Genomic DNA, 27,123 nt, shown 5'->3' with positions numbered 1-27,123 from the left:
CACACACACACATATATATATATATATATATATATTAGGGAAAAGTGCTTATAATAATCTTAAAATAAACAGAAACAACTAAATATTGGCAAAAACAATTTAATATCGGACAATAACAAACAAACGATCAATCGATCAATCAATCAATCAATCAGGCACTATAGTGTTAATATAATTAATATCCCTAATCCATATCCCTAACGCTTTCACTGTTACAAAACTGAGTTACAAACTGTTACTCTTGTCAACTCTTTAAATAGTAATTTTTTTATGTAATACTAAACATATTTATAAACCTGTACGCACACACACACGAATCTATAAGTACCATATAAATAATCTCAAGTTATTTTCAATATTTGTAGTTTCTAACTAAACCAACCCTAAGCTAACAGTTAAGGCATGCCTAACTTAATTTATCAGTTCCTAGTAAGCCTCAATGAATCCGAGGGGTCACTGGGTTCGTCTGTTACATAACCAACCACACGATGTCGCTGCAGCTCTAGCAGATAACAAGAGAAATATAACAACATGCCAAACCGTAAAAAACAAGTTACTAAACTTTCTCAAATTACATTTAGGGCAGGAAAGTCCTCTTTTAGAGGACGTTTCTAGTTCATTCTTTCAGCACTTGAATCCAGTGACGGTGCCAAGTGAAACATAGCAACTGCGTAGCGCGTGTGTGACGCAGAAGTATATTCAGTTAGTCAGCCCTCTCTAAAACCTACCAGCTGTTTGAAGCCTCTGTCTGTGGCCGTGCCAACACCTTTATGTCAAAACAGAAGCTTAAAGTAAATAATTTCGCGATATAGGGTTTTAAAAAAGCAGCGTCAGAGCGAGACAAAGGGTATGGAAGGCCAAAATGGCCAAAAACACGTGAATTTAAATACGTGTCGTTTAGTGAAAAATCAGCGCGTTAAATACGTGTATTCAACGTGTGAAATACATGTGAAATACTGTTAAATATGCCTGAAGTCCTCAGCAGCCAATGACACTGACCCGTTCAAACTGATTTTTAATGCATACTTCACGCTTATTTAACACGTATTTCATGCGTATTTAACACGTTGAATACATGTATTTAACGCGCTGATTTTTCACGCGTAAAGGACACGTATTTAACGCGTTAAATACGTGTTGTTTACGCGTGAAATGCACGTGTTTAAAGCGTTGTTGACGTGTTAAAATTCACGGGTTTTGGCCCTTTTGGCCTTCCATAGAAGGGAAAACACAAGAGGGCTCAGTGAAAACAACGAGACAGAGCGACGTACGTGCGTGTGTAAGGGAGGGGCGTGTCCTCAGCTAAACCGCGGGTCAACGGGTTCGTTCATTCCAATAGCCTCGTGAAATGACAACCGATCCCAAACAAGATGTGCAGTTCTGACACACACACACACACGGAACCAAACACCACTCGTTATCGACACATATTAACACACGCACCTGCAGACCCCAGACACTGCTGTATGACCATCACACGCACGTGGATTCACTTTCACCCTGAACAACATACAATGTTTACGCACGCATATGCAACAAGGAAGCAATGTGTGGGTTACACAACCACTTATACAAGAAAAACACTATTACACAAGCTTTTAGAAAGATGCAACCTAAAATACATACAGTATAATTATGAACGCAGCTGCCTCCTATATGAAACTATAATAAAACACATTTGCATGGTACAGACATGATGCAGGTGGTTCTTACCAGCTGAAGAAGCCGTACACGCCTGTTCTCAGTCCATCAGGACAGAAAAAATATCATAAACTTTCTTCAAATGCAAAAAGGTACAACAGCACATCTGAAGCAGACAAGCACATGTGGGAGAAAGTGAAAGACAAATGAGATGGGAGCAGAGAGAGAGGTACGACTTATGGGAAGAGAAAGAGAAGTGCGACACAGCAGGAAAGGGGAGAGAGAAATAGACAGAGAGAGAGAGAGTGAGAGAGGGGCACCTCAGTGTGAGTTCTTGCTGTTGCAGAGAGGGGTGGTCGGAGCTGTAGGGTACCAGAGTTCAAAGCACTGAGAGAATAAGAGTGTTATTCTGCTACAGCCAGCCAAGTCTTACACAACACCAACCAGGGGCAACAAGTTCCTTCTGCCTATATCTCCCCCCCTCGCTCTCATTCACCAGCTCGCTCACTGTCTTGTTTCCTCACTCATAGATTCCCTATTCTTTCCATTTCCTCTATTTCTGTTTCACTTATGTGGTTACTCTTTCCCTTGGATTTTTCTTCATCACTCCCTACATGAAAACACAACTGAAATCCATTTAATCTTTTTTCAAATTACATACAGAGCAAATTGCTTATAGGGATAGTTTACCCATAAATGAATATTCTGTCATCATTTATTCAGCCTCATGTCATTCAAACCCGAATGACTCTTCTGTGGAAGGAAAGATATATATATATTTTGAAGAACATTGAGAACCAAACAACACTGGAGCCCACTGATTTTAATTGTATAGTCCAACAAAAAAGATATTTCTCAAAATATCTTCTATAATATTCCACAGAAAAAAAGTCATACAGTTATAGAATGACATGAGGGTGTGAGTGATGACAGCTTTTTCATTTTGCTTCTTAGATTTGTCTCCTTTGAGTTTTAGAAGAGAAAAAAGTCCCAAATTCTTCTAAGATTCTTCCTAGAACAAACACAATTCACATTCATTTTATAGCTTTACGTTCTTGCTGCATGTGAGCAATTGTGCATAATTCCTGTTTTTATTGCTCTTAAGGAATTTTAGGAGAAACATCTGAGGCGAATCCATTAAGTGGCTATGAAAGAGGATGATCTGAGCTGTAAAATGTTCCTCTGGGTCCCTCCATCTCCTGTTGGTGAAAAGGGCAGGCTGTTTTGCAGTGGAACTTGCGGGTTCAGATTATTATGGAGACATTATGAAGGTTTTCTGGAAGAGAGATCTCCATCACTGGAATTCCAGGAAAGCAAAACAGTAAATGGTCTCATTTCCCGCTTCATACGAAACATACTTTGTCAGTGTAGAACTTTCAATGCCATTATGAAAGCATACTGGATTGCTTTTATAGCTAGCATGAATGTAAGAGATTAAGTATAGCATGTACATTAGGATTTTGGTGAGGATTTGGTTTAGATGTAAGGTCACAGCTGGGTTAAAGTGTTTGGTCACTACTGAATTTGCATTTAAAGGGATAGTCTGCCCAAAAATGACAATTCTGTCATCATTTACTCATACTTGTGTTGTTTCAAACCTGCATGGCTTTCTTCTGAGGAACACAAAAGATATTTTGAAAAATGTTCCAGTGTTTTTTGTCTGTACAATGAATGTCCAATGTTGTTTTGGACCCTACTGACTTCCATTATATGGAATTTATTATTTATTATTTTATAAATAATATTTAAGTTTAATTTAATTTATTTTAAGAGAAAAGAAAGTTATACAGGTCTGGAAAGACATGATGATCTATAAATGATGACAGAATTTAAAAAAATTCTTGAACTATCCCTTTAAGTATTTGATTAAATAGGATTTTTTGATATGTGATTTTTTTTCCAGTTGCACATAGAAACTGTTTATATAAGTCTGATATAAAAACTGCAGAATCATCATTCATAAATCACTGGTGTCAGGTTTAGCAATAATGAGAGCTTGTTGTTGTGAAGAGATGGAGATGTCAAGGCATGTTTTTGTGCTGAGCTAGAGAAGGTATTACGCAACTATGTTCACAAACAAAAAACTGCAATAAATCTTTAAAATAACAGCATCATAAATTAGGGTTTTAATGCAATCAAATCAGTGCACAAAGTGATCCAAGATCATAACCAAGCTCATCATCGTTTCAAAAACCTGACAATATTGGAGTCTAAAAATAGAAAGAAAGATTTCATAATTGTTACATAACAGCAGGCTCAGCTTCACCTTCTGATGTGCTGCCTGAATGGAGATGGCAGCAAAGAGGATAGGGAGGAAACAAGGCCATAATTTGTCCCTTTGTACACAATTAAATAAACTGATGATTTGCTAATATGCAATAGCAGCAAAGCAAATTAAACTGACATCTAGAGTCCTTAAAAACAGTCTAGGTCGGAGCTGTGGCCTACCAGTAAGTAACGACACATTAAGCCAAGGAGGAAGACACTGGTTTGAGTCCAACCCCTCTATCTCATCTCAATAATTCCAATTCAAATCTCTGCTGTCTCAAGAGAAAAAATAATTGGAAGAAACTGCATTGAAAAAGAGTCTACATTGTAAAAATGTCTTGTCTGGACATCAACTGCTTCATGTGGTAACACCTACATTAACTAAATTAGGTTACCATTAAGTCATTTTAAAATTCTGATAAGGTAGAAAAAGGTTCTTAAAGGAGCAGATCACCCCGAAATGAAAATTTGCCATCCAAGATGTAGATGAGTTTATTTCATCGGAACAGATTTGGAAAAATTTAGCATTACATCACTTGCTCACTGAAGGATTTTCTGTAGTGAATGGGTGCCGTCAGAATAAGAGTTCAAACAGCTGATAAAAGTATCACTATAATTCACAAGTAATCCACATGACAAAAAAATATATACATAATAACTCTTCATCCAATGAAAAAGGCAATTTCCTGTTGTTCTCTCACATCAGAATCCACGACATAATTGTTTAGAACTGTTTTGGAATGTTTTCGCTTGTAAGGATAACTTTTTCACTGGAGAAAGCAAAATTGTGGATAGAGGACTCGGATAACGGTTTAAAGTTAAAACACCTTATGGATTTGTTTCTTACAAACACACAGCTTTTCACTTCACAAGACTTTAATTGATGTACTGGAGTTGTGTGGATTACTTGTGGATTATTGTGATGTTTTTATCAGCTGTCTGGACTCTAATTCTGACGGCACCCATTCACTCCAGAGGATCCGTTGGTGAGCAAGTGATGTAATGCTAAATTTCTTTTTCGTTGAAGAAATAAACTCATCGACATTTTGGATGGCATGAAGGTGAGTAAATTTCCAGCACATTTTCATTTTTGGGTGAACTATACTTTTTAGACAACAATGACACAATTTCCCTGGAGAACTATCCATTTACCTCTCATGTTAAAAATGAGCTGTGAACAAATGGGAACTTGCTGAGGGGAGTGGGGCATCCATTGGCCTATTTTGAAGCAGTCATTTGCGTCAATGTTGGAAAAGCCAAAGTCAGACGTCTGGTCCGGGAATGTCAGACTTAGTCATATTCTAATCATTTCCACGTCAGTCTTACGAGTCAGAGCAGTTCGCCTGATTAAACGCTCCCACACATGCTGAGAGACGACTCGAATTTCTCCACATGAAAGATCTGTTTTTCCATGTAAACTTGCCAGTTAAAGCACAATTAAAGCTGCACATTATCAGCCCCTGAGCAAAAAGTAGTCAGTCAGTAAGAAGATGGTAGGCTGAAATAAGCGAGTTTCTGTATTATCTAATATATACAGTACATACAATGCAATATTTACAAATCTGTCATGTGCATCACACTACATAAACATTAAAGTGGCCTTCTTGAACAGTATGTACTCTTGAAGCACACGTAGAGCACACACTCTATCACATTCAGCTGTGTGGGAGGAAACCACACAGAGGCCCCTGGTTCTAAGTGTTTAACTACTGGTATTACATACCCGTGGCTGTTTCGCAAGAACAGCCTTACTCACCTAAGCCTTTTCAAGCCTCTTCTACAGAACTGAAACAAAATCTATTAAAATAATCTCAGGGGGTTTTAATAAACCCAGACTAACTTGGCAAAGACTCCAACTTGCAGTTAAATGTCAGTCTTAATTTGTAAGAACCGCTGCGAGTGCTTTTATCGGATTAAGATGAGGCTTGGAGATGTAAATGACACTGTTAATGGTGATTCTTAAATCTTTTTGAGGCAGAAAGAGTCAAGTAGTTTTTTTCTGTCTAATGCATTTAGATTTAATTTTGAGAATTTTTCCTATTTCTTGATCAACTTCTTCAATATGATGAGTGCCCTTTCTAGTGGGAGGACTGGCCTCTTCCACAGTACATCTTCTTATCCATTTGTTTCTACTGTTTATCATGTACATTTACATGCATGCATATATGCACACATATGGGGATACCAAATAATGTTCTTTTTAGCTACATCATATGACCCCTTTAAGAATGCATGTGACAAACTCACACGAAGGATGAGTATTTGTGCACTTTACGATATCTTAATGAGATCTCACATTCACTAAATAGGCCAGTGGCATGTCTATATAAAGACCCTCATTCCAGTTACCAACCACACAAAAAACCCTGAGGCCCACCACAAATGCGCCAAAAATAACCCTAAGGACTGCAGAGTTTTGACAACAGGCATACAAAAAGTTTTGACAGTACCATCACTGCTGAAGGTACTCTACGTTGCTGTGAAAACACTTTAATGCCGGTTTTATCTTGAAACTCAATCTTTTCACATCTCTCTCTTTTGTTTGTCAAAACGTTCAGTACTTGTTCTCGCTTTGCCAGTTTCACTGTGCAGCAACACAAAGACATCAAGGAAAAAAATCAGATCTAACAACCTGCAAATTCTCTGCTTTTGAAATGCACACTTAACATAATGTAATGTACATTTGTAATTGTATTAATTTTTGTGTTCTTTACGATTACCGTTTTCACATAGTTCTTTGCTGAAGATGAATAACCTTCACTGCTGGTGTCAAAGCAGCACATGAACAGCAGCCTGGATAAAAAAAAAAAAAAAGAACCAGCAGGTAAGACAATCTTGAATGTCAGAATCAAGAACATTTCGTCAGTAGTTTAAGTCTTACACAATCTAGAGCACACCTGCTATTCCAGGGGTACACTAAGGGTGTAAAACCATGAGAGGCCAGGCCCGAAAAACACAGTGTCTGGTTTCAAAGCTTCTTTACACTTTCTTAAATTAGGCTGGGTGACTGGGTCTCTGGGGTTCAAAAGTGTAAAAAATCAAAAGTGCCCAGATAAGAGTTTGGGCCCTAATTGTAAGAGTAGATATGCTGCTGTTAACGCATGCACCTGCCTATAAATGACAGGTATAGCCGTGTCGTAACCCATGATGCTCAAAATGCTGTCTGGGAAGGTAGCTAGATTTTGAGACCTCACACTTACGGTTTCAAAAGTCATGGGCATAATTAGGCAAAAAAAAAAAAATGCAACAACACCTTTTCACCGCCTGTTGAAATTATGGTGGATAATTTTCTTCCTAAATAATTCAGAATGAAGGTGTGAAAGGAAGGTCAACACATAAAAATATTCATAAGGATAAAATACACATTATAGAAACCTGACTCGATTTTTGCTGAATATTTCTCGGGTTTTCGCGGCGCCGGTTGCTTTAAACACGTGACGTCATCACTCAGCGTCGGCTTGGAAGAAGCGGCTCGTGGAGTTTGCAGGAAACATCAGGTTGCTGAATCATTTTGATTGCTGGTGAGTCCGGTTTCAAATGTTCAGAAAGACATTTATGCTTAATAGTCTCACCAGCACTGGTTAGTTATACTTCATAAAAGTTCGTTTGAGCGAACACGTTTTAACTAGATTTAATCCAGCCGGTGTTCTGGATTTGTGCTAACGTTACCCTGTCAGATTTTGCTACCTCCCATTAAAACAGATGGTAGCATAATTCGATAGCGAAAAGTGCTACCTATCAGATTTTGCTTCCAGCATGATATTAATAAGGTGTGAGGCTTTATTAACAAGTACACCTACCCCAACCCTAAACCTACCCATACAGTAGGATAAATACAGTGTTGGTAGCATAATCTGATAGGTAGCATTATTTGTCAGAACACCGGCTGCACTTGACAGCATTACGAAAATTAACCATGGTTTTATTGTAGTGAAAGTGTAGTAACCATGTTTTTTTTTGGCGTATTGATTACCATTTGTATAACCACAGTTTTACTACAAATACCATGGTTAAACTATGGTTAGTGTAGCAAAACCATGGTTAATTTGTGGTTACCATGGTTTTTTTGTTTTATTTGTGGTAAAACCATGGTTAATTTTCGTAATGGACGAATGTAAGCATGTGAAGAAACGGATCGTTTTATAGATTATTAGTAGCACAAATATTAATGCTTATTTGATTCTGTAGCCATACAGCGGCTCCCAGTGTTTCCTCTAAATTCCAATAGTTTATTAGTTATCATAACTGATATGAGAGACTAATATGATCAATTCTGCGAGCATTTAGATTTAAAACACTGGATTTATGTCAAACTGGCTTTTTATTAAGTCAGACGCGAGTATTAGCATATTTTTATTTATATGAATGGTAAAAAAGTGCTAACCACAGTTTCTTGTGGTTAAAATACTATAGTAGCAGTTATTGTTACTAATATAAACATAGTAAATGAATATGTGATATACAACTCTTTCTGTCATTTAGTTTCACTTTATATGCCAGTAGTAGATAGTACCAGTTTTATTGTAGTAACATTAACCTTTGTACTATGGTTGTACTATGGTAATTTTGTGTAAAGGTAGAGAACTGCACTGGTGTTTGTATTACGAATCACTCTTGTGTTTCATCAGATACGAGGATGGATTCTCAGTATGGGCCTGTCGCTCTGGGTATACTGGCAGGTGTAGGCTGTGGGCTCTGCCTCGGATGGCACCTCAGTGGGCGTTTTGGCAGATCGTCCCGCAGCATGATGGCAGCTTTAGGAAACAGCGCCGGTGCTGGCAGCGAAGCCAGCGTGATGGGCGAGAGCGGAGAGTTCAAAATGATCCTGGTGGTCCGAACCGATCTGAAGATGGGCAAAGGTAAAGTGGCGGCCCAGTGCTCCCACGCTGCCGTGTCCGCCTACAAGCAGGTCCAGCGCAGAAACCCAGAGCTCCTGAAACAGTGGGAGTACTGTGGTCAGCCCAAAGTTGTGGTCAAGGCTCCAGACGAGGACTGTCTGCTGGAGCTGCTGTCCCACGCCAAAGAGATCGGACTGCCGGTCAGTTTAATCCAAGATGCTGGAAGAACCCAAATTGCACCAGGGTCTCGGACGGTTCTTGGCGTGGGACCGGGACCTGCTGATCTTGTTGATAAAGTGACTGGACACCTAAAATTGTATTGATTGACATTATTGGATTAAGATGGGACTAATCTGGGACAGTTTGACCAATACTTATCATTTTTATACAACCAGAAAGTGCAGTGAAGTTGAATTAAAATGGTTTAAATGACACATTGATTTATAGGTTTAACCATTTATTTTAAGTAAACAGTTCACCCATTCCATCATTGAACATGAGTACATTTTTTTGGTCATAGTAAGTCTTATGTACAGAAAATTAGTTATTTGGGAATATCATTTCTATCATATTTCAATCACCCCTCTCATACCCAATGTTTGTTAAACTTTGACTTTGGTGCAGAACCCACCTCCTGTTCCCTTTTCAATCACACAACTGCTTGTATGATAAATTCTGTGAACATATGGATTTAAAACACTGGATTTATGTCAAACTGGCTTCTTAAATCAGTCTTGAGTATTAACATTTTTATTTACACGAGTGATTAAGCCTCAAATTCAGTTTATTTAATGAATGTCAGAATGAAACTGTCCAGTGAGTATGAAGGGGGAGACATTACAAAGATTTTTGGGGAAAGAATACATAGCACAATCTGTTTTTAACCAGACTTTTCTTGACAAACAAGAAACCTTTATTTATATTGTAATCTGGGGAAAAAATTATCTTTGTGCACAACCAGATCACTACAATATATGTATGATTAATCTCAACTCAGTGAAAACTGAGTACAGCACACACAGGGAGTTAGTTTAATCTTGTCTTTCTCTCTCTCTCTCTTTTTTTTACAAATAAAGGGTAAATTGAGTTTAGGAATAACTGGCAGGATAAACTGGCTTTCTAGTCTCACTTCGGTGCCGTAGGGTGACCTAAACATCACAACAACCAGCATAAACACACACGCTGCAGCAGAGAGAGGTGTAAGGTTAGTAAAACACACAGGTGTGGAGAGCCGCATACATATTTATATATATTTTAATCATTGTCCCTCCTCAAATGGATGGTCCCACACAAAGCACGGGTTACTGCACAACAGAAGTTTGTTTTTCATATGGAAAACAAAAACTGGAGAACCTGCATAGGTCAGGGAAAATGTATGAAGTTACTGTATTAATACATCTTTATGCATTTAAAATAACTTTTTTTTTAAATATATTTCGAGAGCTACGCACCCCCATTGAATTACTGGTATTGAGTAGTGTTTGTTTGTGGAGGCGGTAGTCGCACGTTTTCCTCGATTTTCTTTTCTTTTCTGGAATATACTATATTAAATGCTGACAGACTGGACAAGCTGTTCACACACATCAAAATGATACATTAATTGTTTTTCTCTGACTACGGAGTGCAAATCCGATTTTGTTTTGTCATTTTAAATCACTCTGACTTGCTTCTTCCACAAGTCTCCTCATTGTAGACACCATTCCCCTTTTATTGACAGATAAAATTGACAGGAAAATTTAACCTAGTAAGTATTTGGAATGTGAAAAAAATCATTCTTGATGAAATCTTTGACAATATAGAAATAAAGTCCTTCATGATGGTATAAAGAAAACACGATAAACAAAAGCGAACATTTAAAAAAAAAAAAAAAAGGTAAAGTAAAAGAATAACGTTTGCTCAAATCCCCTGTTGTGAGCACAAAGTGGTAGAGTCGGACTGGTGGAGGATTGAGGGAGAGAGATCCATGGGGATGCTGGACCGAACCAAGCGGAAGCAGGATTAGGGGTGAGCGGGAAAGGGGGGGGGTCCTTACATGCCGTAACCGAAACCCGGCTGGGCCTGAGGAGCCTGGGGGTAGCCAGGAGCTGCTGTGTACCCATAGCCGTAAGCCTGCTGCGGGGGGACAGGCACACTGGGACCTGCTGTCAGCATAAGCTGAGGCGTGCCTGAGGAATGAGAGATATTGAAAAAAAATTAATAACATTTATTATATTTTATAAAACATAAATACAAATCAATTTTCATCACAATACACTTTCATCGTTTTACCATAAACAATGGGTTGAGTCTCTGTCGCCTGCTCCTCCTCTTTCCTCAAGGACTCCGAGGTATCCAGCTTGTCCACCTAAATACATGAGGGAAAACAAGTTTTCAGTCTGTGTATAATATGATCATTCTGTTAAGTAATAGGAATCTATCTTAAAATAATCATTGTTTTATTGTCAATTAAAATTAAGTCAAAAATAATGTAAATACATATATAATTATACTAATGCCTATAATTATTATGGACGTTAATAAAAATGTTATTTCACTTTTCAAATCAACAAACAGATATTTAAAATAAATACTTTTAATTCATGTTTAACATGTGAAATCTATTCTTTTTATATTCAAGTTAATATATTGATGTTAATATATTAATGTCTTCATTTTACACATTTATACTAATTTTACTATATGTAAATGTTAATCACTTCAAACTGACAAATATTTAAAATGATTTATTTGATTAATGTTAGTCAACTTTATTCACAACTCGTTTTAAATTAGTATTCTGGTATTTGATGTCTTTATAATAATAATAATAATTAATTACATAATAATTATAAAATTTATATGTAACTGTTAAATCACATTTCAAAGTGAGAAATACACTTTTTCAAATGGTTTAATTCATGTTTAAAATGTTAGCCAATTTTTTTTTTCATGTTTTTATTTTTAAAATACTGATAACTGATGTCTTCATTTTTGTTATACTAATAATTAATAATTGTACTAATGTAATTTACTGTTAATACATTTTAAAATGAAATGTTTACCATTATAAAACGTTTAGTCAAATTTATTCACGTTTTTATTTTCAAGTTAATAAAGTGAAAACATCAATTATCAATATGTTATACTAATAATTATAATTATTTAATAATGATACAAATATAGTTGACTTACTGTATGTAAATGTTAATAAATTGAAAACAAATTTAAAATGATTTCATTCAAGCTTAAAACGTTAGTAAAAGGTCATCGTTTTGAAATAATTCACAATAATTAATGCTCTTTTTATTTTTAAGTGGCATTCCTAGTCCTCCATACATTTGTACCCCATTTTAGAGTAGCAGCCCATCCTTACCTTGCTGAGGTATTCCCTCATCACCTGGATGAAGTAAGGCATGGCAAAGTCCATGATGTTGTGCCTCCACGCCGTCTCCAGCACCACATCAGGCCTGAGCAGGTCGTAGCAGGTGAAGAGGCAGGCGGCGAAACACTCCTTCTTATCTTCCCGAAGGAACCACTGCAGCAGCTCCTCGGCCAGCTCTGTGTCCTTCGACTCTGATGCATACAGCATGGCATCCTGGGTAGAAGAATATGCGTTGCTGTCATGAATCAGATCAGCTACATTTCATTTAAAAAAAAAGCACGACAAGATAACCGCGTCGTCCACCTCACCTTGTAGAGTTTGTCTTTCTTGCACAGCTCCACGCTCTGCTTCCATCGGTTGTTACCCTTGAAGAGGTAAGCAGCGATTCTCCTGAACTCGATCAGCTCGTGTTTCTCCAGACGCTGGGCCAGTGAGATGTTGTCAAAGTTATCGTATGCGTCTATAGATGTCCTGAGTGCCTGCGGACGGGAGAGTTGAACAGCTACTGTAAAAAGCTACTATGTTTATAGTCTATAGAAAGCTGCTTTGATTGTTTCACCAACCTTATGTTTATGAAACATTAGTTATTTTAACGGTAATAATCCAATATATATATATATATATATATATAGGGGTGTGTGTGTGTGTGTGTGTGTAAAATGGATAATTTTAATATAAACCTATAATTAGAATTAATAATAATTATATAATTGACAATATGTAAATGTTAACAAGTCACTTTCAAATGGACAAATAAATAGATATTTAGAAATTGTTTAGATCATGTTTATATTTTCTTTTGACTTTATTTCTGTTAGCAAACACTGATTGTTATAGTTTTAGGAAACAATAGCAACACTGTAAAAAGTCATCTGAGTTTAAACTCAAAATAAGTTCATTGGAAGTGTATTTATCTACACAGGAAAAGCAGTTGAACTTTACCTTGGTGATGATGTCCTTGAACTGTCCCTCTTTCCAGGCATCTGTGGGATGGCCAGCTCTGTGTCCTTCGACTCTGATGCATACAGCATGGCATCCTGGGTAGAAGAATATGCGTTGCTGTCATGAATCAGATCAGCTACATTTCATTTAAAAAAAAAGCACGACAAGATAACCGCGTCGTCCACCTCACCTTGTAGAGTTTGTCTTTCTTGCACAGCTCCACACTCTGCTTCCATCGGTTGTTGCCCTTGAAGAGGTAAGCAGCGATTCTCCTGAACTCGATCAGCTCGTGTTTCTCCAGACGCTGGGCCAGTGAGATGTTGTCAAAGTTATCGTATGCGTCTATAGATGTCCTGAGTGCCTGCGGACGGGAGAGTTGAACAGCTACTGTAAAAAGCTACTATGTTTATAGTCTTTCTGAAAAATACTTTACAGTGTTGTTTGTACCTGATAGTCTTCCTCTGAGATGAAGAGGTTGTTAAGTGCTTCATTGACAGACTTGTTGTTGTGGTTTTGTACTGACCGCAGGTAAGGCTTGATGAGAGGAAGCTGTTTAACCTGAAGAAACAAACAAGTCATTTTAGCTGATTTTAAACAAGCATGAAGTTTCAAAGTTCAAAGGCTCACCACACAGGCAAGGTTTCTCTACCTTGCTGAAGAAGTTGACGGCACGCGAGTGATCCAGTCTTGGGGAAAGAACTATGAGCAGGTCGTTCAGTAACAAGGGCTTGAACTCCAGATAAAACTGGATTGCTTTGTAGTACAGTTCCACGTTTGCCACCTAAACAAGACAAGAAAATATCACTGTAATTTAATGCATTTCCTGGTGTTGCTATATTATTGTTTATATACTATTTTATTATGTATTAATATTTTTAATTAATTTTTGATTTTTATACGATCAGTATTCATTTGAAATGTAAAGTAATTTTGTTATGTACATTGGTCATTTTTCAGCTTAAATTTATTTTGTTTCAGTTAGTTTCCAAGGGAATATTTCTAATTTTCATTTACTGTTGTTTTGTTTTTCATTTAAAATGTATTCCCTTTTCATTTTTTAAATTGATATATTATTATAATTGTTTAAACTCAAAATAAGTTCATTGGAAGTGTATTTATCTACACAGGAAAAGCAGTTGAACTTTACCTTGGTGATGATGTCCTTGAACTGTCCCTCTTTCCAGGCATCTGTGGGATGGCTCATCATGGTGATGATGGCGTTGTCATATTCTTCATACTTATCGTAGAGGAAAACAAGCTCTCCCCACAGGTGAGCCTGCTCTGCGGCCCTCAGGACCTGAAAGAAAAAGAAAAAGAACTTAAGAAGCGAAGGAGACAGACTTTGTAACATCTGTGCATTGCAGATGATGATACTAAGATAGTCCCTTAGGAGAATATCAGATTACATGTTGAATTAAATTATAGCTGGAGGGGGATGATGAAATCAATAAACTCCTGCTGTTAAACAGAACTGAGCAAAGGACACTTAAAAAAAAAGAGGAGTGTTACAAACCATCATCTGAAATAACAATCGTTATTCTGTCATGTTTTCTCCCTTTCTTTCCAAACCGTGACAAACGCCAGTCTCTCTTCTCTGCAGAATGCAATATATCCGTTGGGATGTTGACTCTGGACCAGAAGAGTTCCAGGTGTTCCCTCATCTTCTGTGGTTTGAATTTAGAGTAGAGGATGGCCAACTCTGTGAACATGCCCATGTGAGCGCGCTCCAACCCTAACGCCGCCTCCAGCATGGTGATCAGCTCCTCAAAATAGCCACGGTCCTATAGAGAGCATTTTATAACATTATAATTCAATTCCATTTTTATCTGTTGGTTGCAGAATTTTCTTGGAGGATCACAACTTACCTGGTAATAGTTGATGAGCTCTTCTAGTTCATCGGCATGAACCACGATGTGAAGGCCACACATCTGAGCCAATCTGAACTCCTTCCCATCCACACAAGCAAAGCACACCTCCTTCCATGTGCGAGTGCTGTTAGCCTTGCGGGCACCGTCCACGGCGGCTTGATACTCGCCCAAGTGGACCAGTGTAGAAGCCAAGCGGCCGAAGTTGGAGACGTTATTGTACAGAAGTTTGGCAGCCTCGTACATCTTCTCGTCATAGCAGCGATCTCCAACCTGTGGCCAATGATAAAGCAGTGTTATATAATATATTTGTTCTACTTGTATACTAAAGTACTCTTAATAACAAGTGTTGCTACTGTTAAGTAAAACTAAAACTATTAGAAAATGTTTTTGATAATTAAAAATAAAGCTGAAATAAAATAAAATACAATATAAATATAAAAAAATTATATTATAAAAATTATATTTGAATAAAAATAAGAAATGCTGCCATGGCAACTATATTGCGTTCATAATCGCAGATGAGTCGCATTCGATTATGAATGCGATATTGCGTAGCTCGTCAGTGTAAGTGTTTTTATTAATGCCATTTATGTTTTTGCGTTCATGATGAAATTTTCTTTTATTGCTGTAATTAATTTATAGCATTAACAAGATGACCCGTTGAATTCATTTTGGGAGCGATGACTGATTGAATGCATTTTTACTCCAGTGCCTGTATATAAGATTAGTATTGACCAAGTTCAGAGGCTGTCATATGTGGATTAACCATGTTGTTAACCATTTTCAATATGAAAAATAACTTTTACAGTGCACAGCATAAATAAGTACACCCCCTCTGAAACTGAACAAATTCAGCAATTACTCTTTGCTTAGAAGACATGTTATGGTTTTTTTAGAGATATAATATTCCAGCAAGTCTGCTTGATCAGTTACCAAAGAAGAATGTTAAAATTATATACCATTTTTACCATTATTATGTGGCCCACTGAATCATACTCGGACTTAATGCTGACAACAATGAAACCACTTGACAGAAAACTGTCAGGAGATTTATTTCTTAGCATAAAAGAGGACAATGGTACAAGAGGAATACCAAATTATTGTTTTAAGTGTGAAAATATAGCCAAAATGACATAGAAATTCAAAAACAATGGACTTGTGAAAAGGCCCCTGAAATAACCAGATCTTCACTTTAAGCTTTCATTTAGTAATGAGTGAGTTTTTGCTAGAAATTAAGCTTTCATTTAGTGATGAGTGAGTTTTTGTTTATCCACACCAGAACTACCGACTGTAGCCAAAGCACAATAAACTCATTTAGCTTTTTCCAAGGCCCATATTTACAAAATATAGACTTCTGGGAATCCATACTCTTGACCAAGTCAATCATTACGGATCTAACAGCATCCAAAATGTTCTGGTGTTGCTAGAGGAGGAGTACAGAGAGAAGTGCCTGGTTCCCACAGTGGCATTCAGTGGTAGTAAAGCTCTGCTATAGGGATGTATGAGTGCTGAAGGTGTGAGGGAGTTGTGCTTTATCAACGCTGTCATGAATTCACACACCACTGTGTGACGTAATACAAAAACCTGAAACTGAAGATGCTTCTCATTCCCTGCATTGTTGGGAATTTTTTTAACATGACAATGAAGATATTCATTCTCCCAAGGTGAAAATCCTTCAGTGGACATGTATTTCACTCAATCAAAAAAAAAAACATGTCATGGATTTATTGCATTTTGGGGGAAAAAAAATATAATAATATAATAATATATATAATTTTATAATAAATCTTTGAAAATCAAAATCTGGATTTGAATTTTTTATGTTATTATAACCTAAAGACGCTATGTGAATGTTTGAAACAGAAAATAGTGGTTTTCACCTTGCCAATTTCTTGGTAAAGAAAACACATTTTTACTCAAATTAATCAAAATGGATTTATAGCGTTTTGGAACCAAACTCTTCATATATACATACACACACACACACACACATACAGTAATAAAAATGACAAAAGCACAAAAAATTACTAAGGAATTCATAAAAAGTAATTGTGCATTACCTGCTGGATGTGTGCATTATTTGGTCCATTTATAAACTCCTCCAGTTCAGCGAGACGATTGGTTTTGGCCAGTGCGAAGATCAGCTCTGTCTCCACGTATGACTCTCTGGCCTTCTTTCTGGCCATCTGCAGAAACTTCACCAAGTCCTCCCAGTTACCTGAGACAGGAAATATAGTTGTGAATACAGAATCAGAGGAAAAATTTCCTTAAGTACAATAATTGATTATTTAGTACTAGAAGAGAAGAGGACGTACCACTCTGGGAAGAAACCTGAACCACCTCCATGTAAGCCGAGGGGTCATCAGCCTTGATGTAGGAGTCAATGGACTCTTTGACGAGACCCTTTTGCAGCTGAGCCTTAGCCAGCTGACTCCACACTGCAGGTTCATTACAGCGCTCCGCAAACTCATACGCCCGGTCCAGATTACTGATGTGCTCAATCAGAACCTGAGGAGGCCAGGAAACATCAGCTCTTTCCTTGTCTGCTATTCAATAAATCACTTCAGGAAGCCTTAACTTGAAAGTGAAGGCTACTGAAATAGTGGCTCAACTATATACCTGCACTGCAGAGGTGTTGACATCAAACTTCCTGAAGATAGCAAAGGCCTCCTCGAACAGCTCGCTGCTGATGGCGATGTTGGCGATGTCTGGGGCGTCGTAATTGTCCAGGCGGTTGATGTATTCCATGACGCGGGTGCGGTCTGCTTTGATGGCTGTTAGGATGAGCAGGTTCTGCAGGTTTCTAGGAACAGGACGAAGATTGGACTTAGATTAAACTTTATTAAATTGCATTAAAAGGTTGCACAGGACTGTTCGGGCCAGGAATTTTATGTCCGTAAAAGTCAGAAAACACACAAAAATGGCCTGTTCCAAATGTTCATAGGTTGGAATATTTTTGGGCTTATGCACCTGTGTTCACTAAACACTGAGTTGTCCAGGACGATCTTTTCCAGGAGCTCAATGAGTTCATTGGGCAGGTCAGCAGTCATGAAGGCCTTCACTGTGACCGACACCTCCTCTGGGTCCTGAGTCTCTGACAGGGCTGTCTGCACCACCTAAAGACACAAAAAACAACTTGATATTCAAAAACCATACATGAAGGTCAAAAGAGAATCAGAGATTTTAAGACATATATTACTTATAGTTTGAGTTTAAAATGTTTACAATATTTATTTTAAAATGTAATTTATTCCTGCAATGGCAAAGCTGAATTTTTTTAAAGCTGTCTTCAGTGTCACATGTTCCTTCAGAAATCATTCTAATATTCTGATTTGGTGCTCAAGAAACATTATTATTATCAATGTTGAAAACAGTTGTGCTACTTAATATTTTAGCAGAAACCATGATACATTTTTTTTTCAGGATGCTTTGATGAATACAAAGTTCAAAAGCACAAATTATTTGAAATATAAATCTTTTGTAAAATTATAAATGTCTTTACTGTCTCTTTTGATGAATTAATGTATCATTGTTGAATAAAAGTACTAATTTCTTATAAAAAAAAATCTTCCTGATCATAAACTATAAACAATAGTCTGTTACAAAGCTTAGTGAGACTATCTAGGGAGAATTTTAAGGGATCACAGGAATGCTTTCAAAAGTAAAGACTGTTTAAAACAGAAGGTAGAATAATTATGCTCAGATATTCATCAGATTAGGAATCCCAGAATGTACTGCAACAAACTCACCTCAGATTCTTGAATGGCAATTATAAATTCAATGCATACATCTATTCATCTATTCAATATATTAATGTGAAATTAATTAAAAATAACAATCATGCACTTTCAATTCCTGTATGATCCATGTTTATGTATCGTGAGAGATGAATGTAACACCCATATATATGTGTACCTGGTCAATAAGGGGCCTCCTGTAGGGATTGGTCTCCAAAAGCACACTGACCCAGAGGTCCGGGTCTCTGCGTCGCACCAGGTAACGGGACAAACTCTTGAACAGCGAGTTCTCATTGCACACCTGCGGAGAAAAATTAAAAGAAATGTATTTTATGCTTTTATATTGTTGTTTGGTTGCACTGAACTAGGTACGAAAAAGCTTAAAGCTTATTTATGGACAAGCATACTAACGTTGATGAGCTCCTGGTCGCACTGTCCTCTCTCATAGGCAACACAGGCCAGGTGAGGGTCTCTTTTCTCGCAGTATTTCCCCACCACACGGCTGTCGTAGTATGGGTTTTCCCGCAGGAAGCGTTCTGGGTGGTTGTTGCTGTCAATGTAGATCTTGGCCAAGGCATTGTGGGTAGCTGGCTCCTCACAGCCCTCATGGATACGAGACTCCAACCATGGCAACAACAGCTTCAGTCTGCAGAAGAAAGAAATGTAAAACTCAACCTATATAAAGCTGTTTATGTTTAGTAAACTTTTTTGTTTTTCCAAAAATAGTCATTTTTCCCCCTCACAAAATGACTATATACACCATATTGCAACTGCTAGCGCTGTTGTTAAACAATCAGAACAGCTACTGCTGTTTGTATTCTTTGTTTACTTGTGCAATCAAAGTTTCATCTGGAAACTCTCATGATGTACACAAACAAATGATTAAACATCAGCTAAAATAAACAGAAGCGTTCTGTAATAGTTTTGAATCCAAGATAGCATAACATTTATACCTGTTTCTCTTCTCCACTTCTGCCACCAGCTCATCGGTGGAAAACTGGCCCCGCACAACCAGGATCAGGTTTTTGATGACGTCTTCAGAGCAGTCAACATCCAGGAGCCCTCCAATTACCACAGGCAGACGGCTTGGGTTCACCTATATATACAAATGATCATTTACTGCTTGACTACAGAGACTATGTGAGCAGTAAGTAAAAGTTACTACCTTTTGCACGTAGATTTCAATGTACTTCTGCAGGTTGTTTCGGTACAGGTAGAGTACAAGATCATGGACGAAGTCGAAGCGATCGCACACAATAATGAGAGGCAGCTGGTCGGTGAGTTTAGCTTCCTGTCAGTCAGACGATGAAGAAATTAGAAGATAATGTCAGATGTCAGACACACAGAAAGCATGTTCAGTAATACAGTCAAATCTGCAAAAGACTCCAGGCAATTTTTAATGTGACTTCTAAAATGAATTTTAATGCAAAACATCGCATTAATTATTCAGTATAAGACTTAATTTTACGTAACTTCAAAACTGGAAGACAAAACTAAAAAAGATTTAAGTTTGTGAAACAGATCTGACTGTATTTGTTAAAAATAAATACAATAACTAATCACTGAAAATGATTAGTTCTACAAAAATCTACTAAGTAGTTCATAATTTAAAAAAGTAAATATTAAAGCAATAAAAAACGAATTCTATAAAAGCTGCAGAGTAAATAGTAATTAAAAAAGGAAATATTACAGCAATACAAACTAGTTCTACAAAAGCCTACCAAGTAATTTATATTTTACAAAATAAATATCAAAGCAATAAAAAAACAAGTTCTATAAAACTTACCAAATAATTCACAATTTAAAGATATAATAAAAAATTAAATTTTAAAATAATAATAAAAAAAATCAAACATGACAAATTGAGAATGTTATAAACAGGATTCGAAGATAACGGAGTAGTCCACAAAATATGTTTTTGAAGAATTGTAGTTAGTGGTTAAAAGAAGGTCTCTAACTGAAAACAAGGCTTGAATCATGTCAAACTTTGAGGTGGCAGTACTGCTTCCCCTGCTGGCTAAAACATTTAACTATTCTTTTGCCACACAGTGCAGTTTACAACACATATAGGATTAATGAATTGGGATTGTACAATTCACTCCACAGGAACGCCACAATTGACCTCCACAACCTTCAACACATTAAGCGTGTCTACAGATATTTACAGAGGCTGAACATTTGCAGTGAAGCCTTAAACAACACTATATTAAATTTGAGCAAGTCACAAAATCATTCCACAAAACTGGGCTTTCTGGATCCACCCTATGAAGCTGGCAGAGTCCAACTGTGCAGTCAACTTTATAAGGTCTGACTCTGGTGGAATAGATTCTGAAAAAGACCCGAGGCTTCCATTTCTGCAGAACATGGTCACCACAAATCAACCACAGCCAAACACACATCAACACAGTACCACAAAACCACAAACTCAATCTCAGCCCGGTCACTCGCTACCATTTCAAGTTCAGGCCAAGAGAGGGTTGTTCCCAGCAGTCAATGCTTTTTGAAACCTCCCTGTATGTGCATCGCACACACCAATCCCAGTATTAATCCTTCAAATGACCACTAGGAGAAAAGAAGGGATGACAAAAGAAAAGGGAATGAAGTAATCTTGTAGTACTTAGGGTTAATTTACCTGATTCAAGTCCTGAGCATCCCATAAGTACAGGGTAAAGCACAGGAGATAACAACAGCCACCATGAGGATAAAAGAGTGAGATCAACTCCCTAAAACTAGAAAACTACTGGCACATACTACATACTGGCTGCTTGATCTAAATAGGGATCATTTGTTAATAAAAAGAGAATACAACCTGTATTGGATTTCCCCCCAAATTTCCAAGATATTAAATGTTGCTTTTTATTGTACAGTACGCATGATTATTCAATGTCACTGACACTAAAACAATGTACTGAATCAATATAAATCAAGCTCTTTCAATAGCATTTGTAACGATGTTGATTACCACATAAAATAATTTAAACTCATCCTTTTTTATCTTAAGTTTTATTTTTTAATATTTTATTTAACTTTTTTGTTTTATTATTATTATTATTATTTTCACATCAACAGTAAAACACTTCCAATGGATGTAAACCAGGTCAGGGTTCTGGGGGTTTTAGAAGCAGAGATCTGAAGCTGGTATTTTTGTTGAAGCACTTTATTGAATTATTTAGTAAAAACTTTTTTATTTGAGCTGGAGAGTTTTCCAAATCATTCTTTTGACTTAGACTAGACTTTTCAAAGTAGATGAATTTCTGGTTATGCATTTCTGACGTAATTCCTGTGGCCATTTTGTCATCAAACAAAGTTGGAATATTGAATTAACTTAACACACACAAGGTTAGTAAGTGATTTTATGTGCAATTGCAATTAAGCCTTTATACATTTTAGCATGAGACTATTTTGATGGAATCGCTTATTAACCTTGTCTGTATAATAATGAATAAATAAATGATAATAAATAATAATAATTATAAAAAGATTAAAATACTTAAAATAAAACCAGTAAAGATGAGTTAAAATTATTTCATGCACTAATCTTAAGATTAATTTGTGATCATTATAAAGGTTTAAATCTCGTGGCTTGTTTTTAAAACGATGCAAATTTAATATTTATTTGAACAGTATTTACTTACTGTTACCACAATTTGTGTTGAATTTTAAACTATTTTTTTTTGGGTGGTAACTGACATTGACAATTGCCACAAATGGTGTTAATAGAGATAACAGAACTTGCATTAAACCCAGAATATTCCTTTATCATAAAATGACAAGGATCAAACAGACATATCCATTAAAAAAAAAAAAAAATCTGTTACAATTTTATACACTTGCATCTGAAATTGCAAAAGGCTTGTATGTAAATGATAAAAGACAGATCAGTAGAAAAGAACAAAACAGGAAATGTAATGAGGAAAAAAAAGATGGAAAGAGTTTTAACAGATGAGAAACTAGAGAATATAATGTGCTTTCTGCGGTCAGCTATGGATCATTTCGAGGGGTTTCACTGACAGAGTCTTGGCAGTACCTTGAGAAAGTTCTTGACATGTTCAGGGTCATAGCAGTTGCTTTCCCGACAGATCCGCTCCACCTCTTTGATTTGGCCCGTCTTGCATGCGGCCTGGATGTATTTGAAATGCACCTCCGAGTCCTGGCTGAAGTTCACAATCGAGCCAAGGAAGTAGAACAGACCTGCATCCAGCACAGAACAATAAATGACGCTTGACTGTTATTAGACAGACATCTGATTGCAGTTACCGTTTGATCTAGACATTTTGTACTTTAATGAGACTTTAATGGGATTTTTTGTCCTTTTAAAATATTTTATGTTCCACAGAGGAAAGTCAAATGGTTTGGGATGACATGATCGTGAGTGAATGATGACAGGGTGCACAAACCCTTTAAATTTCCAATTCAGGCCGCTACATTTGCATGAGCATTGCGTTTCCATTAAAATGTTACTTCTTGTCAAAAGCACTCTTGCTGTCATGTGAAAAGCCTGAGGGATTGTGGGTGGCCGCAGGCCCTGTGCACTGCCTGCTCTGATTGCCAAACCTTTTGTCCTACTTAGCCCAGAACGGAAGGCTACATGCTGCTCCACACGCAGAACAGAGCCATTACATGGCCAAGATACCAGTCACATTGTGTCTGCACTATGAAAGGCAACTAGCAGAGTGACCACGAGTGTTTACGTACAAGTTCAAATACACTCAAGAGTGATTTTCTAGCAGTGTCTGCCAACAGAATTGTTAGGCCTGCCAGATATATCAGATGAAACATGACCAACGTATACTCTAGGTGGGATTCATATGCAGGAAAAATGTCCTATTAAGTCTTATTGTTTTTGAATGTACTTTATGAACTTTCAGATGTTCGTGATTATTGGATAAGGTTATTGGTTAAGCTAACCAATTTGTTGATCAGTTTGTTATATCAGTTAAAACAGACTCAAAAGAACAAGACACGTTCTTGCATTCAAAATTAGCTAGATGAAACTTCAAAATAAGTTTAAAAAAAATTGGATTTGTTTTTAACCTGCCATGCTGTCTTAAATAACTTCTGCTGGTGACCTTAAAAAAACAATGGCACAATGGGCAAATACATCCTTCTGAGTGTTCATGCTTTAAAAAGGAATGAAAATGTGAAATTTACATACATTTTCAGAAAGCGTATTATCTTTTCAAACAGTCTAGCACTTAAAGCAAAGAGCATTAATTACAACTGCTAAAAATACAAAGAAAAAAATGTAAAAAGAAAAAGAAAATACATTTAATGAAAATACAAAAGTAGCCTTTTCTTTTCTAAAAAATAAAGTTTTAATATTTCCTGATATTTCCAGGTTGTTCAAGACCATGGGAGCTCATGTCAAAGTGGTTGAATTTTCCAGTGACACCAGGTTAGTAAATCATGAAGAATCTAGTTCTTACCCTCAAAACTCTTGAAAGACTCGAAAAGCTCAGTTAGGGACTGGGTACTCAGCTGCTCATGATACTTGGAAGCCACCTGGACACAGATCTGAAGGTTCTGCCTGATGTTAGCAGAAAGCATGGCTCTCAGACACTCCAGAGAGTCCTCCACTGACAGAGCGCCAAAGTAGTTCACCAGCCACTGCAGACATTAACAGAGAAAAAAAGCATGAAAAAGAAGGCCAGACTTCAATTCAGTATGATAAATCAAGAACTTGTTGGGTACCTCTGGGTTGAGCAGGTGCGTGTGTACGACAGCTCGTTTGATGTCATACAGGTCGGTATAGTGCTCTAAAGCTCTCTGCAGAAGCCCTGCCTTCTCACACAGCTGGGCAATGTGGGCACGATCGTAGTTAGTGAACATCTGATTTCCTAGGATGGCATCTGCAACCTGCAAGAGACCGTTTTGCTTGAAAACAGTCTAACACAATGACAATAAGTGTATCCAGATGCGTTTCAGTGTGCATTGTGCACCTGTGGTGCATGCATCAGGTTCATCTCCAGCAGACGGGTCTGCAGTGGACCTTCTGATGGGCGGTTGTTTTTCAGAGCATCCAAAAGGAAGGACGTGCACTGCTGGACCAGGTTATACTCCATAAACACATCAACGATCTGGGAGAAAAACACATTTTTTCAGTGAACGTCTTTCTGAGCTCATTAAATGATTCTTAACAAACAGCCTCTGGGTCACATGGTTTCTCTCTAAATTATTTCAAACTCTGCTCCTTTTATTCCTTTCTTCTCAATCTCCCACTCCCCTTTCATCTCCTCTCCTCCTCTGTTCCTGACCTGTGTGATGTCAGCCAGCGGTTCCTCATCCTGAACGAGCATCTGAGCAAACTGCAGACCCTGATCAGGACTGATCCGCATCACGTTCCTCAGCAGGAAGATCCAGTCTGGAGTGTAGCCCACCTATAAACACCAAATGAAGTATGAGTATGTTTTCAAACCCGTTTTATTGGAGTCCATATGTCTATTTTAATTCATTTAAAATCTTTTTAACCTTAAAATAGACTGATCAGTCATCATACCTTTTTGGCATACAGGACAATCTTGGGGAACTGGCCGGTTTCTGCGAAACACTGAATGACTTTGTTGGGTACGTTGGCCCTCAGGTAGACACTAAGAGCAAGAGTGGGGTCCACAGACTTCACCAAGTCGCCCAACTCCTCTGAGCATTCAAGCTGAAGAGAAACAACAGTAATTCACAATTAAGGTTAAATACAGTATAAAAATGCTGTGTGAATTCAAAGACATTTGATTCTTAAGAGCCGGTTCTTTTTGACAAAATGATTCACAAAAAACATGTCACAGATTATTTCGGACTGCCATCCGTAAAGCCAGGTCTGGATTCTGCAGCACATTGGTGATGTACTGGATGATGTTCTCCTCCTCAACACACACTGACAACACCTACAAAACAAACACATACACAATGGAGTGATAAATTTGTGTTTGCAATTAGTAATTTACCTTCAGACCGACGTACAGGAAGGTCAGACAAGGTGAGGCATTTAATCTTTCAGAGCACATTTCTATTACATACAGAGAACCAGATCAGAAAAAGAGAGGATAATGCACACAACTCTAACACATGTAAGCTTTTTGAATTAAACATACTGAGAAATGTCCTCACTCTCGGTTGTAAACAAACAGCGTAAGCTCACGTGTGTTCTTGGTCGGAGTGTTCTGGTTCAAACAAGTAGGGATGTGCATAAAATTCCATGTCATCATCTTTCACATTGAAATCATCAGTGATTATAACTTTTACATTGTGAGCTTTAGACGTTGGTACTGCTGGTGAAGGTCTGCACACGAGTCCTCACTCTCCATTGTAAACTAATAGCGTCAGCTGACGTGCGAGTATGCGCCCACACATATGTTATTATGTGACACGAAGTTTGTGCTACAGACAGTCGTGAGCATGCCCAAATCCCCCAATCAGAGCTTTTCTGTTAAACGAATACGTACTCTGCCCGGCTTTTTGCTTTATGCAATCTGGCAACCAGTCTCACGCGCTCTCTCTGCGGAGGCACCATGATCTGAAAACACCGACATTCAGTACTGTACAAGTAAGCTGGAGTTGAGCGATCTCCATTTGAGGTATTCTGTTTAACACAGTCGTTCTCACACAGACCCCTTCTTTGTCTCAAAAATATGGAGGCATTCTTTCTGTTTGTGAAAAAAAAAAAACACATGTGAAGAGCACACCCTGTTCCCTGAGCCTCTCGCTCAAACACACACACACACACACACACACACACACACACATGCGTACAGAGGAAGAGGCTCTTGTGGGTGTGAGTGGAGATAACCATCTCCCCTGCGACCTCTTCCACATACCTTGTCCTCCTTCAGCCATTTCTCCAGAAGTTGTTTGCGGCCCTGCTGAAGGACGGGTCTGCACAGCTCCAGAGACTCAAACTTGTTGAGCTGGCCCTGGTCCAGTAGGATCCCGAAATACTGCAGAAGTGGGGATGTCTGGCCGGGCTGGGCCGGGACGCCCTGGAACCGGCGGATGGTGTCAGGAGTACGCAGGATACCCTGAGATAAACAAGAAGTGAAGACAAGTATTATATAATAATGATAAAATGTTTAATAGTATATAATAATGCAATTAATATAAAAGTGCCTTATTTCAATTAATTATAATAAATTATTCTATTTAATTTAATTTCTAATATTATGTTATTATTAAACATCATATTTCAAGAATATTCAGCCTTAATCACCTTTGGAGCATTAGCGGCCACTTTAGCTGCCTCCGAGTAGTTTCCTGCGGCAAAGAGGTTGTTAAACTTGCGGGCAAACAGCTCCTCGGCTCCTGCCAGATTATTTCGGACTGCCATCCGTAAAGCCAGGTCTGGATTCTGCAGCACATTGGTGATGTACTGGATGATGTTCTCCTCCTCAACACACACTGACAACACCTACAAAACAAACACATACACAATGGAGTGATAAATTTGTGTTTGCAATTAGTAATTTACCTTCAGACCGACG

The 27,123-nt window shown here is 37.6% G+C and overlaps 2 protein-coding genes and 1 long non-coding RNA gene across 6 annotated transcripts in view; 1 reads left to right on the top strand and 2 right to left on the bottom strand.

Annotated features, from left to right (window-relative positions):
* The window catches only part of LOC107744624 (uncharacterized), a 4,682-nt gene extending 2,746 nt beyond the window's left edge, over positions 1–1,936 (bottom strand). Inside the window, exon 1 of one of the 3 annotated variants that reach the window (XR_001640501.1) lies at positions 1,714–1,936. This is a non-coding gene — a long non-coding RNA (uncharacterized LOC107744624). Of the gene's footprint in view, positions 1–728; positions 883–1,713 lie in introns of those variants that run through there. The other 2 variants (XR_001640500.1, XR_001640502.1) reach the window with 2 other exon arrangements.
* A 5,411-nt stretch (positions 1,937–7,347) lies between these two features.
* Positions 7,348–10,625, top strand: LOC107744620 (peptidyl-tRNA hydrolase 2, mitochondrial-like). The gene is made up of 2 exons (XM_016558409.1): positions 7,348–7,430; positions 8,538–10,625. The coding sequence occupies exon 2, from the start codon at positions 8,546–8,548 to the stop codon at positions 9,068–9,070; it is 525 nt and encodes a 174-aa protein (XP_016413895.1). The 5' UTR covers positions 7,348–7,430; positions 8,538–8,545; the 3' UTR covers positions 9,071–10,625.
* Positions 9,806–27,123, bottom strand: part of LOC107744621 (clathrin heavy chain 1) — a 39,300-nt gene continuing 21,982 nt past the window's right edge. For both annotated transcript variants that reach the window (XM_016558411.1, XM_016558410.1), the window contains 25 exons: positions 26,853–27,050; positions 26,464–26,664; positions 25,152–25,304; positions 24,910–25,032; positions 24,595–24,732; positions 24,347–24,511; positions 24,082–24,262; positions 22,683–22,846; positions 19,821–19,946; positions 19,609–19,751; positions 19,067–19,301; positions 18,834–18,956; positions 17,889–18,034; positions 17,538–17,721; positions 17,234–17,426; positions 16,979–17,136; positions 14,916–15,188; positions 14,666–14,831; positions 14,198–14,349; positions 13,700–13,831; positions 13,498–13,608; positions 13,241–13,411; positions 12,100–12,321; positions 11,016–11,091; positions 9,806–10,912 (listed from right to left, as the gene is read on the bottom strand). In XM_016558411.1, coding sequence (XP_016413897.1) covers positions 10,776–10,912; positions 11,016–11,091; positions 12,100–12,321; positions 13,241–13,411; positions 13,498–13,608; positions 13,700–13,831; positions 14,198–14,349; positions 14,666–14,831; positions 14,916–15,188; positions 16,979–17,136; positions 17,234–17,426; positions 17,538–17,721; positions 17,889–18,034; positions 18,834–18,956; positions 19,067–19,301; positions 19,609–19,751; positions 19,821–19,946; positions 22,683–22,846; positions 24,082–24,262; positions 24,347–24,511; positions 24,595–24,732; positions 24,910–25,032; positions 25,152–25,304; positions 26,464–26,664; positions 26,853–27,050 — 4,071 coding nt within the window. In that variant the 3' untranslated portion in view covers positions 9,806–10,775. The remainder of the gene's footprint in view (positions 10,913–11,015; positions 11,092–12,099; positions 12,322–13,240; positions 13,412–13,497; positions 13,609–13,699; positions 13,832–14,197; positions 14,350–14,665; positions 14,832–14,915; positions 15,189–16,978; positions 17,137–17,233; positions 17,427–17,537; positions 17,722–17,888; positions 18,035–18,833; positions 18,957–19,066; positions 19,302–19,608; positions 19,752–19,820; positions 19,947–22,682; positions 22,847–24,081; positions 24,263–24,346; positions 24,512–24,594; positions 24,733–24,909; positions 25,033–25,151; positions 25,305–26,463; positions 26,665–26,852; positions 27,051–27,123) is intronic.

The sequence above is a fragment of the Sinocyclocheilus rhinocerous genome, unplaced genomic scaffold (genome assembly GCF_001515625.1).
Source record: "Sinocyclocheilus rhinocerous isolate Xijiao unplaced genomic scaffold, SAMN03320098_v1.1 scaffold767, whole genome shotgun sequence".
NCBI classification, from domain to species: domain Eukaryota; kingdom Metazoa; phylum Chordata; class Actinopteri; order Cypriniformes; family Cyprinidae; genus Sinocyclocheilus; species Sinocyclocheilus rhinocerous.
Note: the sequence above shows the minus strand (reverse complement) of the source record. Positions and strands in the feature narration are given on the sequence as shown.